The sequence below is a fragment of the Silene latifolia genome, chromosome Y, assembly GCF_048544455.1.
Source record: "Silene latifolia isolate original U9 population chromosome Y, ASM4854445v1, whole genome shotgun sequence".
NCBI lineage: Eukaryota > Viridiplantae > Streptophyta > Magnoliopsida > Caryophyllales > Caryophyllaceae > Silene > Silene latifolia.
This window is the reverse complement of record NC_133538.1, coordinates 63,225,715-63,242,670: the sequence shown is the minus strand read 5'-3', so window position 1 is coordinate 63,242,670 and position 16,956 is coordinate 63,225,715. Positions and strand designations below refer to the sequence as shown.

Below are 16,956 nucleotides of genomic sequence, written 5' to 3'. Positions count from 1 at the left end.
ATTAATACAACAATAAGTCAATAACTCATCGAAAATTTCAAAGCTACAATAAGCTCCTACGGTGTAAAATCATAAGTAAATTGTACTATAATTTCTCGAAATTTTTATATAAACTACGTTATTTGTTCTAGTGGATATGCGTTTATCATTATCGCAAATCAGAATCTTCGGTCCTTTTTTGCTTGTGACTCTTGAAATAGCCACAAACTTGTAAGAGTGAATTGGTCTGAATAGTTACATACCCGTGCAAATTGTTAAACCTGATTTTCATTTAGACAAACGTGTGCACGTTTGTAAAACACGTACAAGTTTAAAATGAAAATTTTAACCCATTTTTCATTTAGTTTGTTAATTAGTAAAATGGGACAAAATTAAAATCGTGTGCACATTTAAAACGATGTAGTTGAATTGTTAAATATTAAACTCGTAATATTATTCTGTAAATATAGGGTAAAAAAAAGAAAAAGTAAACAATAATGTTATATATATACTTTACGCTATCAATAACGTCATTTGTAATTGACAAACAAAAATTGTTCTTTAAAAGAAACCAACTTTAAACCACTACGTACGGTCATATAAAATAATCTGATATAATTACTCTAATAATCTCATATAATTGCAGAACGTAAGGCCATATAAATTAATCCTAACATGAAACGATTTTTTTTTTCCACCTTATATAGCGGCACAACGTAAAAACTTCTACAACTAATTGTCAAAGTTAACTCATTTATAATGAGACCATATTCCTTTTCAAAGAAATACATGGGTCGATAATAATTCTTTTAAAGCTCATAAATCAAACTTCTAGTAAACTTGACTCAAAATACTATTACCATTTTATAATTTACAAATTATAAAATAAGACGGTCTTATACCGTGAGATGGTCCACGTAAAAAAAAGTTATTCATTTATTGCTTATAAATGAATTGTCTTTTTATATTATGTGACCGTCTCATAAGATAAAACCGTCTCATACAATAGTATTTCAATTACGGTTTGCCCCTAATATTCCATTGGACATTTGGACTTTTTTTTTTTTTGACATTGGACATTTGGACTTATAGCTCATATAAATGATCAATAAGTCTCCCATAAGTCGTATATCCGTATTAGTATGAAAACGGGTTAAGCATTATTTCACGTATGCATATAAGACAAATGAGTTGCTTATTTCTATACGGTTATACATATTTTTTGTAACTACTTGACCCATCCTAAGTTGAAGACCGATAAATGATATGGACCCATGTAAATAGTACAAAAACCCTACTCATGCCTTACATAGTTGTAAAAAAAAAAAAATAGTCCCTCACAATCCTTGTTAATACCTCACTTCCGCCGCTCATCACATCTGTACTCATTATCCATTGATGCTCTCTCTCATAACCCAAGATGATCGTCCTCATGCATACGCGTGTTTCTTCATTGTTCATTTATGAAAAGAAGATTACCTTTCATAATTGACGCTTTATAAAGCCTCACATATACGTAGTAGTATATATCGGTAACTCCCTGAGGACAGTATTATCTGTATAAAAGCATAAGACAGGTTACTATATTTATATTCGCAAATTCTTATTTCAAATGGAGTTTTTCCTGTTTGAAATAAGACAGATCAAATGTAGCTATTTTACGATAAATTGTTATTATTTTCTGATAAAATATTATCATCTTTTCGGGATAAAAAGTGACAACTTTAGTTATAATATTTTGTCATTAAATGGTTACATTCTATTAAAAATAATGGTGACAGCCCGTCTTATTTTACACCGTCTAAAGCAAGACTTATTGATTTATCTTACTTAATCCGTCTTAAGCTTAAAACAGGGTCTTAATCTTAAGATGAATAGTATCTCTATATTAATTAACACAGATTCTCATTGAAGACGGGTACTATCCGTCACAAGCTGAAGACGGATAGTGCTCCTCTCACAATATGCAAGTTGAAGTATCCATTGGGTGCTCTATTTTCTGCCCACCTGCCTTCCCACTTGCCTTATTGTGAGAGGGACACTATCCGTCTTCAGTTTGTGACGGATAGTGTCCATCACAAGCTTTAATTAATTAATTATATTAACGCCTTTCATTAAGAACCAAATTCAAGACGTATAGTCACTCTAGTTAACACAGCATTGACGTTTTAACCTTTCACTACTGCAGGTGGAAATTGCATTTGGCCCATAACCCAACACAAAAGACCTCTTGACGCCCATATATAAGCACTTTCTCAGAAAACTTCACAGCCCTTCCTCAATTGCCCCGCTCACTTACAACTTTCATCACTTTGTCTACTTCTTCTCCTCAAGTTAAATTATCCATCTCTTCCATTTTCTATTTTTTTTAACACATTAAAAAAAACAATCTTTACTCGAGTAAATTTTGAGCATTTTAGGCACTCCCTAAACTTTTTGCTGGGTAAAGATAGTTAAATTTATTTCTGTAATTTAAGCATTTTTTTTCCTTTTACTTTCGCTTTTTTATGTTTCTCTTTCATTAATTTCTGTATTTTATTAGTTCATATATGAAGATTTATTGATTTATTTATAAAATCACTCGAATTTAATAATTTATATATTCAATGCCCATCGTTTTTTAGCACGTTTCTTTAATTTTATTTAAATTTTGTAATTTCTTTTCTGTAATTGCAAATTTGGGAGTAGATCTGTAATTTCTGGTTTGATTTTCATGTAAAATTAATTATTTTGTTTTAAAATATTAGCTGCACGCGGTATCTCATAAATGATTTAAAATGCTCTTTCAAAGTACACAGAAAACACACACGGGATATATTATACAATAATTGTATTCTTTATGTTCTATTAACATTATTTTTTTGATACCGTCATGTTCGTAATTGTTCAGTCGTCATCTGAAATTGAACTATCAGGTGTTATTTCATGTCCGGTGGTTGTGTAGCATTCAGTCTTTAGTGTATTGTAGTCACAATACACAAAATATTACCTACTCCAGTCACTCGAGACTCGAGAGCTCTTATAAATAGCATGATAAAGGAAGTCGAGAGCTCTTGTAAATAGCATGGTAAAGGAAGTCGAGTGTTCGCAACTTTACCCCTTTACCTCTTTATGTTAACAAATCCATTAAGAGTTGCAGCAAACAAGTGTTGCTTCAAAATTTAAATAATATGCAATAGCGAACTAATTTGCTATTCTCCACCATAAGAATATAGATGGTCGGATAAATCGCCAAAGCATCAGATGGTGGCAAAAACATAGAGAAAAAGGGACAAACTTTTTTGAGAGTATTCTATGCACAAAATCGTCCAGTTTCATGTTATATTCTCTTTTAACAATACAATAGCTAGTTTCACACCTTCTTATACATATTACGGTCTCGCTAACGACATACTCAAATAAAAGAAAAAGAAATACTTAGGCCACGATATGTTAGAAAAGTAGTAGATCTTTTGCTGTGGCAATTCCTCAATCACTTAGTGACCATTCGTAACAACAATTTTGCTTACCGACTATCTCTACCCAAGTTCCAAAACCCATAACCATGGGTAGTTTGTAGGACACAATACGAAAGGAAAGGAGTGCTCTTTTAGTTGGGGCAATTCCTCAAACGCTTGGTGGCTGTAATCATTAGAACAATTTTGCTTACTAATTGGATTCGCCATAATTCCAAAAACCATTAATAATTTGTCGGATTGGAACACATCATATTGTTAGAATAAGATCTTTCCCACAATTAGATCATCTGAATACTCAAACAAATAGAACCAAATCATGACGACAATAAACTCATCGTAATATGCATGAGATAATATGAGTCACCCTGTTAATATCGTTACAATTTTCAGTAAACTTTAAAAGAGGAAATAGAATTCGATAGTCAGAGTAATAAAGAGAATCCAATGGTAAAGCGGTACCTACGACGAAGTTGTGGCGCCGCAAAGTAGCACTTCGGAGACAAAAGTTCGAATAATGAAATAGAATATTACTTCAGTGCCGAGCATGAGATAGAAAAATGGCAACAGTAATGAGATCAAGATAGCAAACTGGAAAGAGATGTTCCCTTTCTTTTACAAGAAGGAACATCTAGCATTACCCGGTCTACAGCCTTGCTGCTATCTACTGACGTAAAATGACTACCCCATAGAAAGACTAACTCAAACAACTAAAACCATTTGGGTATCTTTGAAAGCACAATGAAGGCAATATATGGATTTACATCAGATAATTAAAAGAACTAAAACAGTTCGATGCAGCTTTACAGAGAAAATAAAAGCTCAAAAAACGGACAAACGCCTGAACTAAAAATCATTTGAGATTTAATTGGGACAATTCATCGAACACGTTATGCGCATAATCAAAAAACAAATTTCTGATAAGAAAATGTTTGTACCAAAATTCATAAACCCATAAAAAATCAAATCGACACCAAGATATTAAACGACAATAGTTGATTATGCAAAAAATGAATGCTCAGAAAAAGGACAAACGCCTGCAGGAAAAATCATCTGAGTTTTAATTATGACAATTCATCGAACACCTTATGCTCATAAACAAAAACAGAATTTGTGATAAGAAAATGTGGGTAGCAAAATTCAGAAACCCATAAAAAATCAAGTCGACACCAATATATGCCCAAAAGGTCCGAAACATACCAGAAAAGAGAACTTGTATACTTCAATTGTGTAGTGGCTGGATTGTCGCTAAAAGCTTTCCGAGTTATGAGGATATACATGTAACGAAAAAATCGAAGTAGTACTCAAATTAGGACTGTCCTATGAATTTCCGTCGACTTTAAATCTATACAAGAATTAGAAATACGAACTGGAAGGAAGTGTTGTAAACAAAATGGCAGAGGAGTGGATGGGAGTGTTTTAAGAAAGGCAGTGTCTTAAGCAAAATGGCAGAGAGGTGGCTGGCAGTGTTTTAAGCAAAGTGGCATTTATGGTAAATAAAAAAGACAAAGGATAAGAACGACAGAAGAATAAGTTGTATTGGGTAGCATTTTTGTAAAATATGACGTCAATGAGGGATAGAAGCATGTCAAAAGTAATGTCAGACCCCAATCCTCTTTTTTTTATAAGATTATAAGATTAAAAAAACATTAATTTTTCGATTATTTTACACATTTATTTTATTTACTTTTGCATCCTTTTATCTTCTTCTTTGATGAAATTCTTTCACATAATATGAAGATTTTTTTATTTGTTTGAAAAATATACTCGAATTTATACACTCCTGGTAGTCATCTAATTTAGTAATTTTTTTTACTGTAATTGTAAATTTGGAATATATTATTTAACCCGCTTCTCCGATTCAAAATTTCCTATATCATAAGATTGCATTTTTGGCTGCGTAACTATTAGGAATATATTCGGTTAGAATATATTCTAGCATCATATCCGGCATAATATATTTCTGTTAGTGTGAATGTATCGAAACCGAATCATTATGATAAGGTATTCCTTGTTTTGTGGATCTACCTTGTACTATATATTGAGCATTGCTCAGTTTAATGAACATAACGTATTGCATTCTCATAATCCTAGCATGGTATCGAGCCAGAATTCCACAAAATTTTTCTTTTTCATTTAATCGTCTTCTCTGTTTGAGATATGGCGGGTGACGACGCCACACAAACTTCCTCTACTGCCTTCAAAATTGATCCTTTATCACCATATTTCCTCGGGATCCAATGATGTCCCTGGAATTAAAATTTCGAATGTCATGTTGACAAGTTCCAATTATGAAACATGGAGTAAGTCGATGCGGATGTCTCTCAAATCACGTCGCAAATTCGGTTTTTGTGACGAGTCGATTAAGGAGCCAACCGATGCAAAACTGCTTGATCAATGGGTGGTTGTTAATTGCACCCTAGTTCAGTGGATACGGACTATGAGTGACGATTCTGTTTTAACAAGTGTCCCTTACGTCGAGGAGGTGGCTGTTCTTTGGAAGGAGTTGGAGGAGCGATTTGCTGTGGTAGACGGTACCTCTATTCACTCCCTTAAATATGACCTTGGCAACTGTAAACAGCTCAAAGATATGTCCGTTATCGACTATTATGGAAAATTAAAAACACTATGGGATGCCCTCGCCATTTATGAGCCACCATTTGCTTGTAAATGTGGTCGGTGTCTCTGCGATATTTCGACTAAGGCTGTTCAACGGCAAGATAATGAAAAACTACATCAATTTTTTATGGGTCTTGATCATAGTTTGTATGGTACCCTTCACAATCAGCAATTTCAACTCGACCCTTTACCATCTTTAAACCGCGGGTACCATGGTGCGTGCCCTTCAAGCCGAACGGCTGCTTTTAGGTGATGAGAAAAAGAGAAACTCGAGCGACACAAACTGTTTTGCTCACACTGTCAGGTTAATGGTCAGGAGCTTACGTCTTGCTTTATTAAATTGAATAAATTCCCGGATTGTTGGGGGAGTAGGCCCCGCACCTTGGCTGAGTTACGGCAGAAGAAGGGTGCATCGGGTTCAGGAGCCTCGGGTCAGGGTGTGGTTCATGCTAATGCGGTTCATACCGTCACTTCCCTTGCTTCGTTTGACAGGTTGTCCGGTAAGTATCCGTCTTGGATTATTGATACCGGCGCTTTTAACCATGTTACAGGTGACCCTTCCTTATTTGCGGATACTACGGCCATTCCTCCTCGGGTTGTGGTTCTACCAAACGGACACCGTATTATGGCTTCGCAAATGGGGATGGTTCGAATTAATGATACAATTACACTTCGTCGACTTTTGCTTGTTCCTCATCTCAATTAAATTCTTATATCCGTGTCTCAACTAACTAATGGCAATGACTATTCTTTACAATTTGCTAATACCTCTTGTCTTATATAGGACCGTTCCTCGAGGACGATGATTGAAGTCGGTGAGCTCCGGGATGGACTATATTTGCTTGATCTGGAGGACAAATTTTACTCGGTGCATATGGTGAGCTCGGGGGAGTCCTATGATTTGTGGCACCGCCGTCTCGGTCATCCGGGTGATAAAGCAGTTAAATTTATTCCTTTAGCTGGTTCTTTTAATTTCAATAATCGCTCGGTGTGTGATGTGTGCCACCTTGCCAAACAAACTCGTGCTTCTTTTGATTTAAGTGATAACATTGCTGCGAATATTTTTCATTTGATACACTGTGATCTTTGGGGTCCGTATCGTACCCCTTTCCTCTTGCGGTGCTAAATATATTTTAACTATTGTGGATGATCGGTCACGGTCGGTTTGGGTTTATTTACTCCTTGACAAAACTGAAGTTACTACTATGTTTATGAAATTCTCTCCATGGTTAAGACTCAATATTCCAAACAAGTTAAGGTTGTGCGTAGTGACAATGGGAATGAGTTCAACGCTATGGGTGATTATTTTTTGCAGCAGGGCATTCAATTTCAAACATCTTGTGTCGGCACGCCTCAACAAAATGGGTGGGTCGAACGCAAGCATCGTCACATTCTTAATGTAGCCCGTGCTTTACTTTTTCAAGGTAACTTACCTAAGAGTTTTTGGGGCGAATGTGTTTTAACTGCTGCTTATCTAATTAATCGTACGCCTTCTGTTCTTATCCACAATAAATCACCTTACGAGGTCTTGTTAGGGGTACCTCCTTGCTATGCAAATTTACGGGTATTCGGATGTCTTTGCTTTGTTCATAATCAAAAAACGCACGGTGACAAGTTTGAACCTCGCAGCCGTCGATGCATTTTTATTGGTTACCCTCATAACAAAAAGGGTTGGAAGGTATTTGATCTAGAAATAAATAAAATTCTCGTTTCTCGTGACGTTAAATTTTATGAGGATGTCTTTCCTTTCCACTCGACGAGCCAGTCTTCTTCTAGTAATAACCAATTGGAACCCCTCATCCCGTCTATTGATGAAGCCCATGCCGAATTTCCGGATACTCAAGCGATGGAGGAACCACCGCCAACTGAACCTCCTCCTACAACTGAAACTGCTGCCACTGACACCGACGCCTCCCCTGCTATCACCGAGACCACTGATCACACCGAGCCTACAGAACTTGGCCGTGGTCACAGGCTAAAAATTCCGAACTCAAGACTGCGTGACTATGTTCTTGATACTACTCATAGTCCCTCCTCCTCAAGCTCACCGAGTTCGCCCTCATCGCTCTCAGGTAACTCCTATACTTTAGCAAATTATATTAATTGTCATAAATTTTCTAGCCGACACAACATTTTATTAGCAGCGATAACCGCAAGCGTTGAGCCTCCCTCTTTTAAAGTTGCTATCAATGACGATGGATGGTGTCGCGCAATGCAAGAAGAAACCTCTGCTCTTGAGTCTAATGGCACCTGGGAGCTTTCCGACCTTCCTCCTAATAAGAAAGCTCTCGGTTGTCGTTGGGTTTATAAAATTAAATACAAATCTGATGGGTCCATTGAACGGTTAAAAGCGCGTCTTGTTGTTTTCGAAAACCATCAGGTCGAAGGTCTGGACTATGATGAGACTTTTGCACCCGTTGTTAAAAATGGTCATTGTTCGTACCTTTCTTGCTGTTGCTGCTGTTAAAAACTGGGAGTTACATCAAATGGATGTTTATAACGCCTTTCTTCATGGCGATTTAACTGAAGAAGTCTATATGAAGCTTCCTCCCGGATTTAATCGTGGACATGACGGTAAAGTTTGTCGGCTTAAAAAATCCCTTTATGGTCTCCGTCAAGCTCCGCGGTGCTGGTTTGCTAAGTTAGCTGGTGCTCTCCGTTATTATGGGTTTCGTCAGTCATACTCGGATTATTCTCTCTTCACTTATTCAAAAGATGAGGTACAACTACATGTTTTAATTTATGTCAATGATCTTGTAATTGCTGGCAACGATCCTTCGGCTATTTCTATCTTCATGGCATATTTGAACCGTTGTTTTAAAATGAAAGATTTGGGCCCGTTAAAATATTTTCTCGGGCTCGAAGTAGCGCGTAGTGCGGAGGACATTTTCCTTAATCAGCAAAAATACACTCTCGATATTGTGACGGAAGCTGGCCTCTTAGGTGCTAAGCCTGCCATCACACCTATGGAGGTCTCTCATAAGTTGGCCGAAGATCAGAGTGATTTCTTGATGGATCCCGAACGTTATCGAAGGTTAGTCGGTCGCCTTATTTATCTTGCCGTTACTCGCCCAGACTTATCTTTTGCGGTCCATGTTCTATCACAATTTCTGCAACATCCACGGGAAGCTCATATGCATGCCGCTTTACGTGTTGTTCGTTATCTAAAAGGGAGTTCGGGTCAGGGTATTTTGCTTCGATCAGACAGTACTCTCGTCATTTCCGGATGGTGTGACTCCGGTTGGGCAACTTGCTCCTTGTCACGACGTTCCGTAACCGGCTGGTTTGTCTTCTTAGGGGACTCACCTGTTTCTTGGAAGACAAAGAAACAACATACTGTTTCCTTGTCATCGGCCGAGGCTGAATATCGTTCAATGGCAAATCTTCTTTGTGAACTCAAGTGGTTAAAGGGTCTCCTCGCAAGCTTAGACGTGGTTCCTCCTACACCCATGCAGTTTTTCTGTGATAGTCAATCTGCTATACATCTCGCTCAAAATCCGGTTTTTCACGAAAGAACAAAACATATTGAGATCGACTGCCACTTTGTTCGGGATGCTATTACCGAAGGACATGTTCGGCCGTTTCACGTCTCAACAAATGAACAACTCGCTGACCTATTTACCAAACCATTGGGTACTCGTTAGTTCCTCTTTCTCCTGCGCAAACTGAGCACTCTTGATCTTCATACTCCAATTTGAGGGGGGTATTAGGAATATATTCTGTTAGAATATATTCTAGCATCATATCCGGCATAATATATTTCTGTTAGTGTGAATGTATCGAAACTGAATCATTATGATACGGTATTCCTTGTTTTGTGGATCTACCTTGTACTATATATTGAGCATTGCTCAGTTTAATGAACATAACGTATTGCATTCTCATAATCCTAGCAGTAACAAATTTCGTTACTTATTATATAAGTGTAATTATCAATATCAAATTATGTAGTCATAAATTCTTAATTTTATTTATTGCTCTATATTCTTAGTTTGTCAAATTTAAAAGATGATTTTTTTTTGTTTTATACTCCATATTAAATAATAATAAAATTACATTAAAGATTAGAAGTAATATTTTAATAAATATAATTAATTCGCAATTCGCAATAATCACAATTTATGTATCAGACTCATGTATAGATTTGTTTGTTGTATATCTAAAGGTTGAGTGAGTCTTTGAATGGGAATTAAATGATGATAGAACGTGGGTGGGGCTATTGAAAAAAATAATAAAAAAAATTGTACTTTTAACCACAGGCTACAACTCAGCTTTGTGGTTGTTTGTTTAATAAAGAGGATTTGTAGGTTATAAAATCCTTTTCCTTAATCATCAACTATAATGTGGTAAGAATCTCGATTAGCTTTAATTAGAGTAGTATGCGAAAGTCCATTAAATATTATTTTTATAGTAGTTATAGTTATTGTGTGAGACGGTCTTATTTTGTGGTTTATTGTTTAGAGTTTCTTTTTCTATTATTTGTTATTTATTGTTTACGTTATTAATTTATTGCTTACAGTTTCTTTGCTATTTCCAGGTTATGAAATCTTTTTCCTTAATCAAATATAGTGTGGTAAGAATATCGATTAGCTTTAATTGGAGTAGTATGTGAAAGTCCATTAACTATTGTTTTTATAGTAGTTATAGTCGTTATTGTGTGAGACAGTCTTTTTTTGTATAGCGATTTTATATTGTGAGGCAGTTTATTTTTGTTAAAACCACTTATCTACAGAGTTTCTTAAAAGGGTATTAACTTAGTTGGAAATATTGAGTATTACAACATTTTTCGAAATCACGTAGAAAAATATATTATTAAACGCATGCTATACGGTTTGAAGAAAGTGAACATTCAAGAGTTGAAGTTTGTTATTAATATCTATGCATTTGCGTTTTTCATCCTTGCTCCTCAGTCCTCATCTACTGTCGATCGCTTTTTTCTACTGTAATTTTTTTTTTTTTTCAGCTTTCTAATTTTCTAACAATTATTTTAATTTTAATTTGTAAGTCCAATGAACAATTAAGAAGCATGGTTCCAATTTAACTCTCACGGAGAACATTGTAGATGGTTGAACTCAAGTTGATAGACAATTCAATATGATACAGAGTAATTGGTAGTTTGGTACGTTCGTTGATTATTGGTTGTAAAAAAAGAGACTTCTTATTACCTTTTAGATAGTTTATTTGGGACTACTACATCCTAAGTTTAGCATATATATATTAAAGGGTTAAAGCATATACTGTAATTTAGATAGTCCTTTCCCAGTATGATTTAGTATCATTCAAAAGTTTTGTTGTTTCGATTTCTTAACTTATAACTTTATAAGGATGAATTCTGTTTGTTAGAAAGTAACTACATAATTCAGTAGCAACGACCATTAACAAGAATTCCCTTGAGCATAATTTTTACTCAACGGCTTTCATCCATAGTAAAAAAAATGTAGCACTTCGAAAATTAATGAACTCACAAATGCATTTATCGTGAACCATTGTCATGCCCTTATTTTCCCCACAATTACCACATATTAAACTTAGAAAAAGGATATGCCATATGTATAATGGTGGGGTTAATAAAGGAAAGGAATTGGTTTTTTTACTGAACCAATAATTCAATAAGTCTTGCTTAGGATAGACTATACGACTTAAATCTTAAAACAGATCAGATACTATCACATATATATTAGTAATAACGTAGTTTTAGTTGACACTTCAATCCAACAAGCAGTTGAGGTTTAAGTATAGGCCCTATTTAGCAATCAATATAACATGTTTTAAATAGTACATAGATAATTAGTAGACTGAGAAAAACTAGAAGACAAGCATTGGAGTAGAATATTCTTATTATTCTTTATAATCAAACGTAATACATCCTTCCTTCATATATACTGAAGCTAACTAGGTCATATCTTTGACTATACACAAAATACTCCTACTTCTATGGTAACTAATTATCACCAAATATTCACAATATACACTAGCCACTAATATAACGATATATGCTAAACAAAATATATGGTTACCATATACGTCGGTACCCATATTCTAATACTCCCCCTCAAGTTGGAGCACGGGGCAAACCGAGACCCAACTTGTACGATAAGTGATCAAATGACTCTCCTCCAAGAGCTTTAGTGAACAAATCCGCTATTTGTTCCTTACTCGGCACATGATGCGCTTTGATCACTTTGGACACTAAATGTTGACGGACAAAGTGACAATCAATCTCAATGTGTTTCGTTCTATCATGAAACACGGGATTTTTGGAAATGTGAAGTGCAGCTTGATTGTCACAAAACATGAGCATGGGATTTGTGTGAAATACCCCAAGTGATACGAGAAACGACTTCAGCCACAACAATTCGCTTGTAACCGATCCCATGGCTCTATACTCCGCCTCAGCCGTCGATTTAACCACCGTAACTTGTTTCTTCACCTTCCAAGAAATTGGTGACCCTCCAATCGAGACAAAATACCCACTCAATGACCTCCTGGTGACGGGACACCCAGCATAATCCGAGTCACAAAAGCCACGTAGTTGATAGTCCGAACTAGCATTGAGTGTGATTCCCTTACTCGGATTCCTCTTAACATATCTAACCACTCGCAAAGCAGCATCACAATGTTCTTTCTTGGGCTCGTTGACGAATTGCAACAACACATGAACAGAGTACACAAGGTCGGGCCTGGTTATCGTCAAGTAGACCAATCTGCCGACGAGTCTTCGGTACTTCATAATGTCCTTCAAAACAGGCCCCTTTGCAAGTCCTAAATTATGCCGACTTTGAATAGGAGTATAAGCTGTCTTCGCACCTGCCATACCACTGTCTTCTACGATGTTTATGGCATATTTTCATTGGTTAAGAAATAACCCATTAACTCCATGAGCCACCTCAATCCCAAGAAAATACTTAAGTTTACCCAAATCTTTAATCCCAATTTTTTTGTCAATGAATTTCTTGAAATTGTTACAGGCTGCTCGATCACTTCCGACCACTATCATATCATCAACGTATACTAGAACGCCAATAAACGCGTCTTCTCGGTGTAATGTAAACAATGAATAGTCCGCCATTGATTGAAAAAAACCATAATTCTTCAACGACTCAGTTAATTTCGCGAACCAATTTCGTGAAGCTTGCTTTAAACCATAAATAGATTTCAGTAATTTACATACCTTTCTCCCTTTGTCTCTTTCAAATCCCTATGGAATCTTCATATACACGTCTTCTTCGAGGTCGCCATGCAAGAAGGCGTTGTTGACATCTAATTGCTCAATTATCCACTTCTTCTTTACGGCTACAGCAAGTAAGCATCTTACACTGGTCATCTTCGCAACCGGCGCATAAGTCTCATGAAAGTCAATGCCTTCAACTTGTGTAAAACCTTGGGCTACAAGTCTCGCTTTGTATCGTTCTATCTCTCCATTCACATGATACTTTATCTTGTATACCCATTTACACCCTATTGCTTTCTTCCCTTCCGGTAATTCAACAATTCGCCAAGTTCCATTATTTTCTAAAGCATTAATTTCCTTTGCCATTGCTTCACGCCATCTCGCATCTGTAGCTGCTTCACGGTATGAGCCTGGTTCTTTATGTGTATCAATTTTGGCAAGAAAACAGGCATGTGACTTCGAAAAACAATTATTAGTAACATAATTGATTAATGGATAACGAGTACCTGGCGTAGAGGAAGCTGACTGTGTGCGGTGTGCATCTTGATTCGGGGTGATTACTCTTGTTGACTTACAGTAATAATCCTTTTTCCATGCTGGCTCAGATTTTTCTCGAGCTCCACGACCCATTCTTTCATCTCTGTTCTGCCCATCAGCATTTGTCACTGGTAATGCAGTCTCCCTTATCTCGCCACTGTTAGCAAGTTCATTTTCCACATTCGCATCACTGATTGCGCCACTGTCAGGGACGACCTCAGTCATGTCTGGTAATCTATCATCACTCTCACCCTCATCAACACTCCCCCTGTCTACCCAAGTCCTCTCATTTAATGACTCATCAGTATGCAATTTCGAATTACTGTCATCAATAGTCGCATATGGGTAAACATGCTCATAGAACTTAACATCTCGAGAGACAAAAACACGTTTCTCCTTAAGGTCATAAACCTTCCATCCCTTCTTACTATGCGGGTATCCTATAAAAATACATCGTTTTCCACGCTCCTCAAATTTATCTCTCGGTTTTTCATTGTTGTGTACATAACATAGACATCCAAATACTTTCACATTCTCAAAATTTGGCCTTTTTCGATAAAGAATTTCAAATGGAGTTTTCCATCCAACAACGGTGTAGGGGCTCGATTTATCAAATAACCAGCGGTCAAAATGCATTCCCCCCCAAAAATATAAGGGTAACCCTCCTTCAAAACGTAGGGCACGAGCTTTTTCTAATATGTGACGGTGTTTCCTCTCAACCCGACCGTTCTGTTGAGGTGTACCAGTATTGCTAGTTTGGAATAAAATCCCATTTTCCTCATAATATTGCTTCATTGGTCCCGACAACAATTCCGTACCATTGTCGCTTTGAATTTTCTTAACATGGGTCTCGAATTGGGTTTTTATCATTTGACAAAAGATTTTCATAAAATAACCATCCTCACTTTTATCTTTCATAAGGTAAACCCAAACGGCTCGACTACGGTCATCAACGATGGTAAAAAAATAATGGGCCCTTGTCAAACTAGCAACCTTATACGGTCCCCAAATATCGCAATGTATTAAACCAAACAAAATATCACATCGTTTATTATTCAACTTAAAAGGCGCACGAGATTTTTTTGCCCTACAACAAGAATCGCAAACTGTATCCGATGTCCAATGTAAATTATTGCCAACAAAATCAGAAAAACTAAGAAAAATACTCTTGGATGGGTGTCCGAGCCTTTTATGCCACAACTGTGCTTCCTTTGCGACGACGGTTCGAGCCACTACTTCTTCCTTTTCCAATTTGTAGTAATACACCCCATGACGATGCTCACCGCGTCCAATCATCATCCTCGTACTCAGGTTCTGTATTTCACAAAAATCGGAATGAAATGTTACTGTGCAATTATTTTCACAAATTAATTGCTTAACGGAGATTAAATCGCAAGTAAGGGTTGGTACAAATAAAACATCCTTCAACACGAATTTCTCGCTCAATTTGATTTCGCCATGTATTTTTGTTTCAACCCTCGTGCCATCGGGTAGGCTCACAGTTGAACACCCATTTTCGACCCAAACATTCTCCAACAATTTTCGCTTTCCTGTCATGTGATGGGAACATCCACTATCTAACATCCATTCAACATCAATTGTCACTTTCATACCTTTCAACTTGTCATCTCCTTTGGGGCTTCCTTTGAGCAATAGTTTCAATCGCTCGAATTCTTCACTGGTAAACGAATAGCCTTGTTGAGTCGAACCTGATTCTTTTGTTCCAGAAGAATTACTGATAGCATTCGCTTGGTGAGCCTCTTGACTGCGGCCTCTTCCTCTGCCACGGTTGCCACGGCCAGAGCCTCGCCTTCCTCGTCCTCTTCCGCGTGCTATCACAGTATCATATCCATGCTTATCATAGCAATTTTCTTCAGTATGATAATACTTTCCGCAATGAGAGCACCGTGGTGGTGGGTCTGCGTCCTCATTCTCAGATTTTTGACTCCAATTCCTGCCTTGTCCTCCAGTACTTCGAACTGCCATGGCTGCCTCCACTCGATCTTCCTTGTTTTTCGTGATTGAGGCATGCGTCTCTTCCCTGAGAACAATAGCATAGGCCCGATTTAAATCCACAATAGGATCATCGATTAATAAATTTGTCCTCACATGTCCATATAATCTGGAATCCAATCCCATAAGAAATTGGTGGACTTTCTCCTCTTCTAGTTCTTGGATGATTGATTTAGCCGCTCCACAAGTACAAGCCTTTATTTTGCTATAATTTCCCAACTCATCCCATATAGTTTTAAGTCGAGTATAATATTCTACTACTGTGTCGCTCCCCTGCTTGCACTCGCTAAGATCGGCTTTTAATTGATGAACTCGTGGTGCGTTGCCAGTAGAATACCTAGCACGCAATTCTTCCCAAATCTCTGTCACCGGTTGCGTAAATGTGATACTCGGATGTAATTTCTCATCGATCACATTACGTAACCATGCTCGTATCATTGCATTGCATTGCCGCCACGCGACAGTTTCTACAGTCTCCTCCCCTCCTTCTAATTCGGGTTTGACAACTTTTCCTTCCAAAAAATCTAATTTGTTTTTTGCATCCAACCTGTCCTTAACTGCCTCTGCCCACAAATCGTAATTTTTTCCATTGAATACAATTTGTGTGACATTGAGGTTTGGACTCTCCGAAAGGTGGAGATACAGAGGCGATGTTGTTGGGATGATCTTTGGACCACCATTGTTAGTTCCTTTCAATTTATTTTCACCTGTCATGGTGTTTAAAAATTATGTGTATTTGTGTTTTCGAATCGACTTCTAGCTCTCTGATACCATGAGAAAAACTAGAAGACAAGCATTGGAGTAGAATATTCTTATTATTCTTAATAATCAAACGTAATACATCCTTCCTTCATATATATATATACTGAAGCTAACTAGGTCATATCTTTGACTATACACAAAATACTCCTACTTCTATGGTAACTAATTATCACCAAATATTCACAATATACACTAGCCACTAATATAACGATATATGCTAAACAAAATATATGGTTACCATATAAGTCGGTACCCATATTCTAATATAGACTATGATACCAGATTGATAAACATATTTTAGAAAATGTAATTGACATTTTATCAAGCAATGGTGTCGAGAGTTATGATATATTTCGGTTGAACTTTAATAGTGATTAACTAAATAATGAGTTGTGTTTCATCGAAACTTTCTCATTAATA

The 16,956-nt window shown here is 36.7% G+C and overlaps 2 protein-coding genes across 2 annotated transcripts; one reads left to right on the top strand and one right to left on the bottom strand.

Moving 5' to 3' along the window:
- Positions 1-5,745: 5,745 nt before the first annotated feature.
- Positions 5,746-6,306, top strand: LOC141628213 (uncharacterized). The gene has a single exon (XM_074441384.1). The coding sequence runs from the start codon at positions 5,746-5,748 to the stop codon at positions 6,304-6,306; it is 561 nt and encodes a 186-aa protein (XP_074297485.1).
- A 5,799-nt stretch (positions 6,307-12,105) lies between these two features.
- Positions 12,106-12,867, bottom strand: LOC141628212 (secreted RxLR effector protein 161-like). The gene has a single exon (XM_074441383.1). It carries the CDS (start codon positions 12,865-12,867, stop codon positions 12,106-12,108), a length of 762 nt encoding a protein of 253 aa, XP_074297484.1.
- Positions 12,868-16,956: the final 4,089 nt, after the last annotated feature.

What these genes read in the sequence shown, in the direction of transcription:
- LOC141628213 (XM_074441384.1), top strand. Translation starts at nt 5,746, where the DNA reads ATGCGGATGTCTCTCAAATCACGTCGCAAATTCGGTTTTTGTGACGAG.
- LOC141628212 (XM_074441383.1), bottom strand. Translation starts at nt 12,867, where the DNA reads ATGGCAGGTGCGAAGACAGCTTATACTCCTATTCAAAGTCGGCATAAT.